Source organism: Bufo gargarizans, chromosome 2, assembly GCF_014858855.1.
Source record: "Bufo gargarizans isolate SCDJY-AF-19 chromosome 2, ASM1485885v1, whole genome shotgun sequence".
In the NCBI taxonomy this organism is placed as follows: domain Eukaryota; kingdom Metazoa; phylum Chordata; class Amphibia; order Anura; family Bufonidae; genus Bufo; species Bufo gargarizans.
Window position 1 is genome coordinate 172685368 of NC_058081.1, and position 16723 is coordinate 172702090.

Consider the following 16723-nt stretch of genomic DNA (forward strand, 5'->3'; position numbering starts at 1 on the left):
TGGCGCCTCAAACCTTAGAGTCACTTTTAGCTACCCATAGTCACCATAGTGATCGTGCTATAAAGCCTTATATTTTGACTTTGGTGCAGGGAAGGGAATACAGGATAAAGCCACCCTTCCGTTTGCGGGCATTTCATTACATAATGGCGGGACTACAGAGTAAAGACACCCCCATGCTTTTTTTGGTGTTAGGATCCCGAACACTTCAAAGTCAGTCAGTAGTGATTGCTTAGTGCAGACCTTTGGTTCACTGGTTATACCGAGAGGAAAACTGTTAATTAGGACATCCCACTCATGCAGGCATGTATATCTTTATGTGTAATACATGCAGCACTTTGTATTTATTTGGGTACCCCAGAGCTGGTTCCTCTCCCTCCTAAGCATAAGCCGAGGGTGGCTTAACTCGAAGTAAGGGGGCACGTAACACCCGCTACAATCTCCTAAGAGCATTAACTTTGTCATCTGATGTAATTCTGCATTATATCCTCACAACTGTACATTATAAACCATGTTAAATGTATATCGTTGCAATTTCCATGTTCACTAGCAGGTGGCAGCAATGTGTTAGCAAGGACTTAGGTTCAGTTTAGTACATCTAAGCTGGAATAGTTCATTCCAGTTTAGCTCCCCCTCTGTGAGCAGAGTGGGCTGCACCCACATCCTGCAGCATGGGGAGAGAAGGAAGTTAGTGGTAGTGTAGCCCACCCCCTGCTAGGGGTAGGGTGTGCATGTTAGGAGCTCCCAGATATAGGGAACCAAGCCAGGATTTTGTCTCGGCTGAGAAATTGATCAAATCCCCAGCTTGAGCCCTGCAGCCTCAGCTGGATGAAACAGCAGACAAACTCCAGTTCCAGGAAGAAAGCATACCTTGAGAAGATAACTGTGAGTAAAATCAAGAGACCCTAGGAGAAGCCATTCCTCCTCAGCTAGTCAGTCCCCATACAGCAGAAGATAGAAAGTGCAGAAGCCAAATTCTTGCCACACAAGTTTAAAGCTACAAAGCAGACCTCTTTTCCTGCAAGCTCCAGGTTGATAGAGCAGACGATTTATTTCTGCCAACCATTGCCAATACCTGCTAGGACCTAAGACTAAGGCCTCTTTCACACGGGCATCATGGTTTTGGCCCGGATAAGATGCGGGAAAATGCGTGATTTTTCTGCGCGAGTGCAAAACATTTTAATGCGTTTTGCATGCGCGTGAGAAAAATCGGCATGTTTGGTACCCAAACCCAAACTTCTTCACAGAAGTTCAGGTTTAGGTTTGGTGTTGTGTAGATGTTATTATTTTCCCTTATAACATGGTTATAAGGGAAAATAATAGCATTCTTAAAATACAGAATGCTTAGTAAAATAGGGCTGGAGGGGTTAAAAAAATAAAAATTGTTTGCGCAGCCCGGCTTCTCTTTTTTCTTCAGGACCTGGGTAAAGGACCTTTGATGACATCACTGCGCTCATCACATGGTCCATCAGCGTAGTTACGTCACCACAAGTCCTTTTCCTACTGCACAGCAAAGATGAAGACAGAAGATAAGCCGGGCTGCGCGAACAAGTGGATTAAGGTGAGTTAAATAATTTAGAAATTATTTTTAAGCCCTATTTTACTATGCATTCTGTATTAAGAATGCTATTATTTTCCTTTATAACCATGTTATAAAGGGAAAATAATAATGATGGGGTCCCCATCACAATCGTCTCCTAGCAACCGTGCATGAAAATTGCACCACATCCGCACTTGCTTGCGATTTTCACGCACCCCCATTCACTTCTATGGTGCCTGCATTGCGTGAAAAACGCACAAAGTAGAGCATGCTGCGATTTTCACGCAACGCACCAGTGATTCGTGAAAATCACCGCTCATGTGCACAGCCCCATATAAATGAATGGGTCCGGATTCAGTGCGGGTGCAACGCGTTCACCTCACGCATTGTACCCGCGCGGAAATCTTGCCCGTGTGAAAGAGTCCTATAGCTGTATCTTGCTTGGATGAAAGTTACAATCAGTAAAGACAAGTTTGAACTTTACCAAAGGTCTGGATCTCAATTTCAGCTGCAAAATCCCTCTATTATTCCTACTAGCACTACATTCAATTTATTGCAAGTGAGTCAAGATCCAGGAGTCCAGCCGTACCCAGGTAGGAGACACCGTTGACACAATTATCACCACCATACAGAGACATTACACCACTCTGGCATTCCTAACCTAGGGCGTGAGGTATAACACCTTGGAGGGCCCTGTGACAGTACCCTGCGCACGCTGCAATTGGCGTCACAAACAAAACTATAGACTATAACCTACACCTGACCCAGCCATTGCATAATTTGGCATCAGAATGCATACCCCGGTCTAGTTCGTTGCAAAAATACTGGTGCCTTTTTTTTTTCCTAATGGAGTTTTTCTTTAGTTTTGTGGGGAGGGGTGGTCTCTGAAATAAAAACAACATTCATAAGTATAAATACAAAACACCACTGGAAAAAAAACAAAAAAAACACTAGTTATGAAAAAAATACAAGCAATTCTATGGCTTTTTTTCCGGTGAAACACCAGCCCCAGATGATAGTTGAGGGTCTATGGGAAATATAAAACGCAGCACACACAGACAAATGATCTTTTTGTTAGGCTACTTTCACACTTGAGTTTGTATTATCTAGGGCTGCAGCTAACGATTATTTGAATAATCGATTAGTTTTCGATAATATCGATTAATCTGGAAAAAAACACCAAAATGACAAAATGTTATATGTTTTTACTTGTAAAATTATGCTTAAAGGCCATATTAAAATAAATTGTGGATGGCACTGTTATGGAGGATCTGTGGATTACACTGTTATGGGGGATCTGTGGATGGCACTGTTATGGGGAGGGGAATCTTTAGATGACACTGTTATGGGGAGGGGGACCTGTGGATGACCATGCTATAGGGGGATCTATGGATGACACTATATAGCATCTTATGCTATATGTGTCATCCACAGATCTCCCCCATAACAGTGTCATCCACAGATCCCCCTCTCCATAACAGTGCCATCCACAGATCCCCTCCATAACAGTGCCATCCACAGATCTCCCCTATAACAGTGTCATCCACAGATCCCCCTCCCCATAACAGTGACATCCACAGATCCCCTCCATAACAGTGTCATCCACAGATCTCCCCCATAACAGTGTCATCCACAGATCCCCCTCTCCATAACAGTGCCATCCACAGATCCCCTCCATAACAGTGCCATCCACAGATCTCCCCTATAACAGTGTCATCCACAGATCCCCCTCCCCATAACAGTGACATCCACAGATCCCCTCCATAACAGTGTCATCCACAGATCCCCCTCCCCATAACAGTGCCACCCACAGATCCCCCTCCATAACAGTGCCATCCACAGATCCCCCTCCATAACAATGCCGGTGCCTGCATTGCGTGAAAAACGCACAAAGTAGAGCATGCTGCGATTTTCACGCAACGCACCAGTGATTCGTGAAAATCACCGCTCATGTGCACAGCCCCATATAAATGAATGGGTCCGGATTCAGTGCGGGTGCAACGCGTTCACCTCACGCATTGTACCCGCGCGGAAATCTTGCCCGTGTGAAAGAGTCCTATAGCTGTATCTTGCTTGGATGAAAGTTACAATCAGTAAAGACAAGTTTGAACTTTACCAAAGGTCTGGATCTCAATTTCAGCTGCAAAATCCCTCTATTATTCCTACTAGCACTACATTCAATTTATTGCAAGTGAGTCAAGATCCAGGAGTCCAGCCGTACCCAGGTAGGAGACACCGTTGATACAATTATCACCACCATACAGAGACATTACACCACTCTGGCATTCCTAACCTAGGGCGTGAGGTATAACACCTTGGAGGGCCCTGTGACAGTACCCTGCGCACGCTGCAATTGGCGTCACAAACAAAACTATAGACTATAACCTACACCTGACCCAGCCATTGCATAATTTGGCATCAGAATGCATACCCCGGTCTAGTTCGTTGCAAAAATACTGGTGCCTTTTTTTTTTCCTAATAGAGTTTTTCTTTAGTTTTGTGGGGAGGGGTGGTCTCTGAAATAAAAACAACATTCATAAGTATAAATACAAAACACCACTGGAAAAAAACAAAAAAAACACTAGTTATGAAAAAAATACAAGCAATTTTATGGCTTTTTTTCCGGTGAAACACCAGCCCCAGATGATAGTTGAGGGTCTATGGGAAATATAAAACGCAGCACACACAGACAAATTATCTTTTTGTTAGGCTACTTTCACACTTGAGTTTGTATTATCTAGGGCTGCAGCTAACGATTATTTGAATAATCGATTAGTTTTCGATAATATCGATTAATCTGGAAAAAAACACCAAAATGACAAAATGTTATATGTTTTTACTTGTAAAATTATGCTTAAAGGCCATATTAAAATAAATTGTGGATGGCACTGTTATGGAGGATCTGTGGATTACACTGTTATGGGGGATCTGTGGATGGCACTGTTATGGGGAGGGGAATCTTTAGATGACACTGTTATGGGGAGGGGGACCTGTGGATGACCATGCTATAGGGGGATCTATGGATGACACTATATAGCATCTTATGCTATATGTGTCATCCACAGATCTCCCCCATAACAGTGTCATCCACAGATCCCCCTCTCCATAACAGTGCCATCCACAGATCCCCTCCATAACAGTGCCATCCACAGATCTCCCCTATAACAGTGTCATCCACAGATCCCCCTCCCCATAACAGTGACATCCACAGATCCCCTCCATAACAGTGTCATCCACAGATCTCCCCCATAACAGTGTCATCCACAGATCCCCCTCTCCATAACAGTGCCATCCACAGATCCCCTCCATAACAGTGCCATCCACAGATCTCCCCTATAACAGTGTCATCCACAGATCCCCCTCCCCATAACAGTGACATCCACAGATCCCCTCCATAACAGTGTCATCCACAGATCCCCCTCCCCATAACAGTGCCATCCACAGATCCCCCTCCATAACAGTGCCATCCACAGATCCCCCTCCCCATAACAGTGCCATCCACAGATCCCCCTCCCCATAACAGTGCCATCCACAGATCCCCTTCCCCATAACAGTGCCATCCACAGATCCCCTTCCCCATAACAGTGCCATCCACAGATCCCCCTCCCCATAACAGTGCCATCCACAGATCCCTTCCCCATAACAGTGCCATCCACAGATCCCCCTCCCCATAACAGTGCCATCCACAGATCCCCCTCCATAACAGTGCCATCCACAGATCCCCCTCCATAACAGTGTCATCCACAGATCCCCCTCCCCATAACAGTGCCATCCACAGATCCCCTCCATAACAGTGCCATCCACAGATCTCCCCCATAACAGTGTCATCCACAGATCCCCCTCCCCATAACAGTGACATCCACAGATCCCCTCCATAACAGTGTCACCCACAGATCCCCCTCCCCATAACAGTGCCATCCACAGATCCCCCTCCATAACAGTGCCATCCACAGATCCCCCTCCCCATAACAGTGCCATCCACAGATCCCCCTCCCCATAACAGTGCCATTCACAGATCCCCCTCCCCATAACAGTGCCATCCACAGATCCCCCTCCCCATAACAGTGCCATCCACAGATCCCCCTCCCCATAACAGTGCCATCCACAGATCCCCCTCCCCATAACAGTGCCATCCACAGATCCCCCTCCCCATAACAGTGCCATCCACAGATCCCCCTCCATAACAGTGCCATCCACAGATCCCCCTCCCCATAACAGTGCCATCCACAGATCCCCCTCCCCATAACAGTGCTATCCACAGATCCCCCTCCCCATAACAGTGCCACCCACAGATCCCCCTCCATAACAGTGCCATCCACAGATCCCCCTCCATAACAATGCCGGTGCCTGCATTGCGTGAAAAACGCACAAAGTAGAGCATGCTGCGATTTTCACGCAACGCACCAGTGATTCGTGAAAATCACCGCTCATGTGCACAGCCCCATATAAATGAATGGGTCCGGATTCAGTGCGGGTGCAACGCGTTCACCTCACGCATTGTACCCGCGCGGAAATCTTGCCCGTGTGAAAGAGTCCTATAGCTGTATCTTGCTTGGATGAAAGTTACAATCAGTAAAGACAAGTTTGAACTTTACCAAAGGTCTGGATCTCAATTTCAGCTGCAAAATCCCTCTATTATTCCTACTAGCACTACATTCAATTTATTGCAAGTGAGTCAAGATCCAGGAGTCCAGCCGTACCCAGGTAGGAGACACCGTTGACACAATTATCACCACCATACAGAGACATTACACCACTCTGGCATTCCTAACCTAGGGCGTGAGGTATAACACCTTGGAGGGCCCTGTGACAGTACCCTGCGCACGCTGCAATTGGCGTCACAAACAAAACTATAGACTATAACCTACACCTGACCCAGCCATTGCATAATTTGGCATCAGAATGCATACCCCGGTCTAGTTCGTTGCAAAAATACTGGTGCCTTTTTTTTTTCCTAATAGAGTTTTTCTTTAGTTTTGTGGGGAGGGGTGGTCTCTGAAATAAAAACAGCATTCATAAGTATAAATACAAAACACCACTGGAAAAAAACAAAAAAAACACTAGTTATGAAAAAAATACAAGCAATTTTATGGCTTTTTTTCCGGTGAAACACCAGCCCCAGATGATAGTTGAGGGTCTATGGGAAATATAAAACGCAGCACACACAGACAAATGATCTTTTTGTTAGGCTACTTTCACACTTGAGTTTGTATTATCTAGGGCTGCAGCTAACGATTATTTGAATAATCGATTAGTTTTCGATAATATCGATTAATCTGGAAAAAAACACCTAAAATGACAAAATGTTATATGTTTTTACTTGTAAAATTATGCTTAAAGGCCATATTAAAATAAATTGTGGATGGCACTGTTATGGAGGATCTGTGGATTACACTGTTATGGGGGATCTGTGGATGGCACTGTTATGGGGAGGGGAATCTTTAGATGACACTGTTATGGGGAGGGGGACCTGTGGATGACCATGCTATAGGGGGATCTATGGATGACACTATATAGCATCTTATGCTATATGTGTCATCCACAGATCTCCCCCATAACAGTGTCATCCACAGATCCCCCTCTCCATAACAGTGCCATCCACAGATCCCCTCCATAACAGTGCCATCCACAGATCTCCCCTATAACAGTGTCATCCACAGATCCCCCTCCCCATAACAGTGACATCCACAGATCCCCTCCATAACAGTGTCATCCACAGATCTCCCCCATAACAGTGTCATCCACAGATCCCCCTCTCCATAACAGTGCCATCCACAGATCCCCTCCATAACAGTGCCATCCACAGATCTCCCCTATAACAGTGTCATCCACAGATCCCCCTCCCCATAACAGTGACATCCACAGATCCCCTCCATAACAGTGCCATCCACAGATCCCCCTCCCCATAACAGTGCCATCCACAGATCCCCCTCCCCATAACAGTGCCATCCACAGATCCCCTTCCCCATAACAGTGCCATCCACAGATCCCCTTCCCCATAACAGTGCCATCCACAGATCCCCCTCCCCATAACAGTGCCATCCACAGATCCCCTCCCCATAACAGTGCCATCCACAGATCCCCCTCCCCATAACAGTGCCATCCACAGATCCCCCTCCATAACAGTGCCATCCACAGATCCCCCTCCATAACAGTGTCATCCACAGATCCCCCTCCCCATAACAGTGCCATCCACAGATCCCCTCCATAACAGTGCCATCCACATATCTCCCCCATAACAGTGTCATCCACAGATCCCCCTCCCCATAACAGTGACATCCACAGATCCCCTCCATAACAGTGTCACCCACAGATCCCCCTCCCCATAACAGTGCCATCCACAGATCCCTCTCCATAACAGTGCCATCCACAGATCCCCCTCCCCATAACAGTGCCATCCACAGATCCCCCTCCCCATAACAGTGCCATTCACAGATCCCCCTCCCCATAACAGTGCCATCCACAGAGCCCCCTCCCCATAACAGTGCCATCCACAGATCCCCCTCCCCATAACAGTGCCATCCACAGATCCCCCTCCCCATAACAGTGCCATCCACAGATCCCCCTCCCCATAACAGTGCCATCCACAGATCCCCCTCCATAACAGTGCCATCCACAGATCCCCCTCCCCATAACAGTGCCATCCACAGATCCCCCTCCCCATAACAGTGCTATCCACAGATCCCCCTCCCCATAACAGTGCCACCCACAGATCCCCCTCCATAACAGTGCCATCCACAGATCCCCCTCCATAACAATGCCATCCACAGATCCCCTCCCCATAACAGTGCCATCCACAGATCCCCCTCCCCATAGCAGTGCCATCCACAGACCCCCTCCCCATAACAATGCCATCCACAGATCCCCCTCCCCATAAGAGTGCCATCCACAGACCCCCCTCCCCATAACAGCCCCGGCCCCGCCGCTAACAGCAGTATTTCTTAACCAACCGGCAGTAACTTTTGCTTTAAATCACTGCATCTTTATTACCTTACAATGAAGCTCCAGTAACAGGCAGAGCGGGCGGCGGCGTCACGTTACTCACGTGACGTGCCTGCTCCACCCACTTTATGAATGGAGCAGGCGGATCACATAAGTAAGTGACGTTATGCCGCCGCCCGCTCTGCCTGTTACTGGAGCTTCATTGTAAGATAATAAAGATGCAGTGATTCAAAGTTCAAGGACCCGCAGGCATAGAGCCTGAACACCCGCTCCCGCCCGCATAGCCACAAATCGGCCGATTATTCGATAACGGGATTTGTTGACAACGAATCCCGTTCTTGAATATTATCGATAACATTGATTTATCGTTGCAGCCCTAGTATTATCTGTAACATAGCCAAGACGGATCCGTCATGAACTCCATTGAAAGTCAATGAAAGACGGATCCGTTTTCTATTGTGCCAGATTTGGTGTCTGCCTCAAAAGCGGAATGGAGACAGAACGGAGGCAAACTGATGCATCCTGAGCGGATCCTTTTACATTCAGAATGCATTAGGGCAAAAACGGATCAGTTTTGGACCGCTTCTGAGAGCCCTGAACGGATCTCACAAACGGAAAGCCAAAACACCAGTGTGAAAGTAGCCTTAATTAGGTGGGGGGGGGGGGGGTTGGGTGTCTGCCTTTTTTTTTAATGCAGCATAATGATGCTTTTGGCGGTTTTCTTCTTTATAAAATATAAAAAAATATGGTTCACCAAACTCTTTGGGGGAAAAAATGCTAGAAAAAAAGCTATAAAAAAACTACACGAGGTTTCCAAGGCATTTTTTTGTGTCGAAAAAACGCTAGAGCAAATTTGTGTGTGAAAGGAGGCTTACAGCTGCTGTCACTACCGCACGGGTTTTATCTTTGTAGGTAAGTGCCAAGGTGTAACATCCTACATCACTATGGCATGGTGCCCCCTATGCAGCAGCGGCTCAGAGATGCCCCTCCCCCCCACACTCTGGTCAGTCACTGCTCACTAAACTTTATTGATAAGGGGAGAACATGAACACTAGAAATCAGCCTCCTGTATACATCCGGAGATGGGCTTACAGCTGTGACGTGACGTCAGAAGGGGCGGGGCTGTCATGGCGGCTGGGACCGCTGCTGAAGAGCCGCTGTGGTCCCGGTGAACAGGAGGCGCCTCCCGGTGATGGAGAGCCCCCGTACAGCGCCGGTGTGCAGCGGCAGTGTGCTGGCGGAGACCTCTCACACTGTGGCCTTGGACCCTGTGACGATAGATGTGGAGGTGACGAAGCCTGTGCGTCCCGGGGATGACAGCGCCCGGCAGCGAGTACCGGCGGCAGGCGGGCACAGGGAGGCCGAAGAGCTGTCGTCCGTGGCTATGACTGGGAGCACGGCAGAGAGTGGAGAGACAGGACTGGCTGTGCCCGCTGCCCTCACTCCCGAGGAGCCCAGCAGCAGTGGGCACAGCATCCCTGCAGGGTCCCAAAGCCTGGACTCCCTGGAGTCCTTCTCCAACCTCATCTCCTGCCCCAGCTCCGAGCTGAACAGCGAGGGGGCAGAGGAAGAGGACGATGCCAAGGAGGCGCAGGCTGCCAGGGACAGGTACCCCGGGCAGTCCGTCTACCACATCAAGTGGATCCGCTGGAAGGAGCAGAGCACCCCCATTGTTACCCAGAACGAGAACGGACCGTGCCCCCTGCTGGCCATCATGAATGTGCTGCTCCTGGCATGGAAGGTACTGCAGCTGTAGGGTGGCATGATGTCTACTAGACATGTTGTATGTGTGTTGAGTACCAGTCTAGCTAAGATAGCAGCTTTGTATTGGGTCCAACATAGGCACATGCAAGAGGGTTGGGCGCTCGGCGTGCCGTTCCCGAGGGTTGGGCGCTCGGCGTGCCGCCCCCGAGGGTGTATTCTACATTTCACAGAACGGTACAGCCTGCCCTCTACAGAACAGTCCTATACTGGTCTGTAAAGTGGACAAGAATAGGACATATTCTGCTTTTTTGCAGGGCCGTGGAATGGACGTACGGATGCGGACAGCACACGGGTTTACTGCCACATTCAAGTGACTGGGTCCGCATCCGATCCCACAAGAAATGCGGATCAGATGCGGACAAAAACCCTGATCGTGTGCATGAGGCCAAAGGTGATGTTACTTTGAAGTACTGTATATTTCCAGCCAGAAATGCTAATTAAGGCTACTTTTACACTTGCGGCAGAGGAATCCGGCAGGCAGTTCCGGCGACGGGATCCGTCAAAACTTATGCCAACTGATGGCATTTGTAAGATAGATCAGGATCTTGATCCGTCTTACAAATCCGTTGAAATGCCGGATCAGTCTTTCCGGTTTGTCACATCTTTTTCGCTCTGCGCGAAGGACGGATCCGGCATTGTGGTATTTTAAATTCTGGATCCGGCACCATGACATTACTATGGAAAAAAATGCCTGTTCCGGATTTTTGGCCGGAGATAAAACCGTAGCATCCTGAACGGATTTCTCTCTATTCAGAATGCATGGGGATGAAACTGATCAGTTCTTTTCCAGTATTGAGCCCCTAGGACGGAACTCAGTGCCGGAAAAGAAAAACGATAGTGTGAAAGTAGCCTAAAGCTCCTTATTTTTATTTTATTTTTTCCCCCGACATAAAATGATTAGAGTTTGAACGCCCAGTCCTTATTCACACAACAGTGATGATGAAACCGCCGTAAAAAAAATTGCAAAACTACTTTTTTTTTATGGCCGTTTTTCACAAATGCCTTTTTGAAAAATAACCATTAAAGACGACGCCCTTGAATTGTAGGAGGCCTTAAAATTGGACAAAATAAATCATGTTCTATTTTTTTGACGAGCGGTATTCGCGATATGTTTACACTCAGGCTGTCATTGTTCTAAAAATGGCCGTCCTGCCGCTGTCGTGTGAATAGGGCCTTACAGTTCATGTTGGACGATAATCGTGTAGTATATATGTATGGAACAACTGAACAATTGTACCGAAAACGCTTGTGAATGAATAAATTACCATTTATCTTTATTGGATTGCGGTGATGTAAAGGTGCGTCATGTGATTATTATTTTTTTTAGATCATTTTGAAAGACGTAAAAACAAGTGTGTTTTTTGTCAATTTTTGCTGTCTAAATACAGTGAACAATCCTAGATTAAAGAGGACCTTTCACCGATCCTGACATTGTGAACTAAGTATACAGACATGGAGAGCGGCGCCCGGGGATCTTACTGCACTTACTATTATTCCTGGGCGCCGGTCCGTTCTCCCGCTATGCCCTCCGGTATCTCCGTTCACAAAGTTATGGTAGGCGGAAATTTCAGTCACTAAGTTATAGTAGGCGGAGTCTGCCCTTGTTCTGCTGTAGCGCTGGCCAATCGCAGCGCAGAGCTCACAGCCAGGACGCCGCTCTCCATGTCTGTATTCTTAGTTCACAATGTCAGGATCGGTGAAAGGTCCTCTTTAAGCGAGTGAACAATTTAATGTACATTATAATCTTTGCATGAAAATGCTGGTCTGTTATCGGCTTTAGATCGCTTAATGTGTGGTTGTACCTGAAAATCTCTGGCCTTAAAGAGGACCTGTCACCACAATCTGCAGGCAGCATGTTATAGAGGAAGAGGAGCTGAGCAGATAAATATATAGTTTTATCAGTAACTATAAAGTAAAGCTTGTAATTTATACATTTAAATCTCTGCTTTTTCTGACTTCATTTGTACACAGGGACCCCTTAAACAGTGGTAGCATTCCCTGTGTAAGAGCTCATGGACACGAATGTTGCAGTTTTTGCAGATCATCAAAAACTGCATACCGGCCATGTGTGTTCTGCGTTTTGAAGAATGGAATGTCCTGCTCTATAGAACTGTCCTATCCTTGTCCGTAAAATGGGCAAGAATAGGTCATGTTCTTTTGCGGGGCCGCGGAGTCAACATATGGATGCAGACAGCACACGGTGTGCTGTGCACATCTTTTGCGGCCCCATTAAAGTGAATGGATCCGCATCCGACCTGCAAAAAAACGGATCAGATGCGGACAAAAAAATACATTTATATGCATGAGCCCTAAATGTGTATACATAGATAGCTGTCAGTCACTGATAGCTGTACATGGAGGAGGTGTGATCAGTGATTGATAGTATTCTCTGTGTAAATGTGTATACATAGATAGCTGTCAGTCACTGATAACACCTCCCCTGTGTACAGCTATCAGTGACTGACAGCTATCTATGTATACACATTTACACAGAGAAAAATGTTAGAATTGTGTAGATGTCCCAATATTTATGGACCTGACTGTATATGTCATTGGCTACTTGTTTCCTGACATTACTATAGTTTTGTTTTCATCCCCCAGATCAGGAGTGAGGAGACACTAATGCGTTGGCCCTTTTATTTATGGTCAATGCACAAGACTCTTTGGGCGTTGTATGTTTATCTCAGAAGCTGTTCCGCCCAGTGTGGTACCTGCGTCTCTCCACACACAGTGTCAGATGTGATGGGGAAATGTAATGATAGTGACTCTAAGGCTACGACCACAAGGTCAGCTTTCTGCATGCAGTTTTGGAAGCCAAAACCAGGTAGATCATAAAGGAGAGAAATGATGAAGGACAGATATGACTTCTCTTTTTTTATTTATTTATACCTGGTTTTGGCTTCTAAAACTGCACCAGGAACCTGTTGCCATACCCTAATATATCACTGACTAAGGGCTCGTTCACATGACTGTGGTTTGGTTCCGCATCCAAGCCGCATTTTTTGCATCGGTTGCTCCATTCCGTGGGCCTGCAAAAATTATGAGTCATGTCCTATTCTTGTCCGTTTTGCGGACAAGAATAGGCATATCTATAATGGGCCGTCCGTTCCGTTTTGCAAATTGCGGATGGCACACGGGCAGCATCCATGTTTTGCGGACCGCAAAATACTGCATGTTTGTGTGAACAAGCCCTAAATCTCAATTGAATATGCACTATATGGCCAAAAGTATGTGGAAAACTAGATTTCTGAAGCCACCTTCAGATAGCTTAAGGTAGAAATTGGAGTAAGGCCTCATGCACATGACCGTTGGTGGATTCGCAAAACATGCATGCCGGCCATGTGCATTCTGCATTTTGCGGAGCGGTCCCTCAAAGAACAGCCCTATCCTTGTCCATAAGCAGACAAAAATAGGACATGTTCTATGATGTAATGGACGTGCGGATGCAGACAGCGCACAGAGTTCTGTCCGCAATTTTTGCGGCCCCCATTGAGGTGAATGGGTCCGCATCCGATCCGCAATGAAAGCAAATCAAATGTGGACCCAAACCATGGTTGTTTGTATGAGCCCTAACTGATGGGACCTGAAAGTCACACCCCCTTCCAGTAAGTCTCATCTAAGTTGCACATTGCGACAAAATTAGTGACTTTTGTACGCAAGAGAGAGCCATTGATGCAGCCCGCCCCCAGTGCTTGTTGTACGTAGGGACACTTGGGAGCATATTATATTTAGTATTTTGAAGCTGTATGTTAGGTGCATAGTATGGCATTGGATCCTGCCTCGTGAGATAGAAATCTATTTCTGTGTCAGTTCCTCTTAATGCGGACCGTATGCGGAACCATTCACTTCAATGGGTCCCCAAAATAAAAATGAAAGGTACTCCGTCTGCATTCCAGGGGGGAGGGGGGGCGGCCCGCACTGGCCACCAATGAATGTAAAACTGGGGAGGGAGGGGGGTCTGGCCCCCTGCTGCCTGGCAGCACCTGATCTCTTACAGGGGGCTATGATATGCACAATTAACCCCTCAGGTGCTGCACCTGAGGGGTTAATTGTGCTGATCACAGCCCCCTGTAAGAGATCGGGTGCTGCCAGCAGGGGGCAGTCATGTGCACAGTTCTTAGTATATTCTAACTTGAAGCATCCCCATCACTATGGGAACGCCTCTGTGTTAGAATATACTGTCGGATCTGAGTTTTCACGATGTGAAAACTCAGATCTGAAAAAGATGTTATGCAGACGGATCCGTTCTGAAACGGATGCAAGCGTTTGCATTATAGGTGCGGATCCGTCTGTTCAGATACCAGACGGATCCGCACCGAACGCAAGTGTGAAAGTAGCCTTAGAGATATAACCTCCTGGGCCACAATATAAAATCTGTGACACGTGCTCTGCTGGTATACATGCCAGGTCTAAATACTTATGTTCAGCAGTGTGAGACAAATATATTCTTTAAAAATCATACATTGTGATTTCCTGATTCTTTCTTTTTTTTTATTCTGTTTCTGAGTGGGAACGCACCTGCAATGTGAATTTCAGACCCCTCCATGATTTCTGAGTGGGAGAACTTGCTAAATCGCAGGGGGGTTCAAATACTTCTGTTCCTCAGTGTACATCTCCTCGCAACCATCAGTCAAAAACACATTGCATCTGGATGCCTTCTGCTTTTTACACAAGCCCCATTCACTTCTATGGAACCAGAACTGCATGAAAAACGCACAATATACAACATGCTGGGATTTTTCCTGAACGTAAAGATGATGCATGAAAAACACATACCCCTTGAAATGAATGGGTCAGGATTCAGTCCGGATGCTGTTCATACACTACACGCATCACATCCTGACTGAAAAATCACTCGTGTGAAAGGGGCCTAAAGGGAATTCTCAGCAGTTTTGACCATGCTTGATCGTGTAAGTTAGGGGCTGGAAGAGCTGGAACTTTTCTCTTCAGGAGTAGTGTGAATATAAAATTTTATTCTGCCTGGTTCTGCTTCTTAATGTCTGGGGTTTTAATTTTGATTGCCTGTCCTCAAGGTAGTATAAACCAATAAGTAAATCTCAATTAGTTATACATGGTCAAATCATACCCAGCCAAAGCATATCACCAAAAACAAAAAGGTACTAGATGCAAAGTTTCACAATAAAACTACCATCTTTATTGAAAATCCATGTTAAAAAGTGGTATATAGTAATACCACACTAGATACAGATAAAAGACGAGGAGGGTGAGCCTGCATGCAGAATACAGGCATGTAGCAAAACAACTAGTCAATAAACACCAATAATGAATGACTCACAAAAGTGAGTACCCGTGCTAAGCCTGCACGTAGGGTAAAACGCAAAAAGAGAAACCGGGGCTAGCACAAATAATGAGTATAAACTTTATTATGGTCTCAATACGAGATAAAATACATGTAAAAGACAATGTAATGGGGGACACACAGAATGACATGGGACACCACTAATCACTAGACATATCAAGGCTGAAGGAATCGTATAAATATCATAAAATGTACATATGGCCCAGACAAGATGTCAAATACATATAGCCAGCCAGAGCTATTAGGGCAAAGTAAAGTTCTAATACAGTACACGAAAAGATATAAAGTGCATAGTACAAATATAACAAAGTGCATAGATCTATCATACTGAACTGCCCACTAAAGAGCCATGGAGTAAATACCTGAGTGGTGAACCAGCAAAGCCCCAACGCACGTTTCGCGTAAGCTTCTTCAGGGTTTAACCCGAACCCCATTGAAGTCAAAGGGGACCCGAACTTTGGAGCACTAAAATGGCTCTAAATAGTCATGGAAAGGGGTAGAGGGCTGCAAAAGGCAGCAAAATGTGGTTAAGAGCATGGCAAGTGCTCTGCAAACAAATGTGGATAGGGAAATGACTTTATTATTTTTACGTATTTTATGTTATTTAATCTTGATCTATGAGGAGGAGGTAGCCAACACTGGTTTTTGTTTTTTATTTTATTTAATTTTTTATTTATTTTTTGTTCAAATTTGGGTAGACCCCAAAACATTGGGAAATATAAAACAAAGATCAAGTGCGCTGGAGTACAACAATGGCTGGGTGAAGCCGGTATACATGTCTATTCTGCACAAGGTATGGACAAGTCCTGTGGGATCCCTGCCTGGTTTATTTTAATGGACATGAGCTTGTCCACATTGGCTGTCGACAGGCGGCTGCGCTTGTCTGTGTTAACCCCCTCCTGCCATGCTAAACAAACATTCAGACAATACACTGGCTGCAGGGCAGGCCAGCACATCCAAGGAGTAAAGGGCAAGCTCAGGCCCTGTGCCCAATTTGGAGACCCAGAAGTTGAAGGGGGCAGACCCATCAGTATGTGTAGGCGTGTGAACAGATACTGCTCCACCATGTCGGTCCACGATCCAATTGGATATCTTCCCTATCAACTTTTGATGTTCTTTTATGCTCCTACCATGGTGATCTCAGGTAACGGGGAATCAGG

The 16723-nt window shown here is 46.3% G+C and overlaps 1 protein-coding gene across 2 annotated transcripts in view; it reads left to right on the forward strand.

Moving 5' to 3' along the window:
* Window positions 1-9603: 9603 nt before the first annotated feature.
* The window catches only part of MINDY2 (MINDY lysine 48 deubiquitinase 2), an 82438-nt gene continuing 75318 nt past the window's right edge, over window positions 9604-16723 (forward strand). The window contains exon 1 of one of the 2 annotated variants that reach the window (XM_044283293.1): window positions 9604-10220. In XM_044283293.1, the coding sequence (XP_044139228.1) occupies window positions 9672-10220 (549 nt within the window). In that variant the 5' untranslated portion in view covers window positions 9604-9671. Of the gene's footprint in view, window positions 10221-15140; window positions 15154-16723 lie in introns of those variants that run through there. The other variant, XM_044283294.1, reaches the window with a different exon arrangement.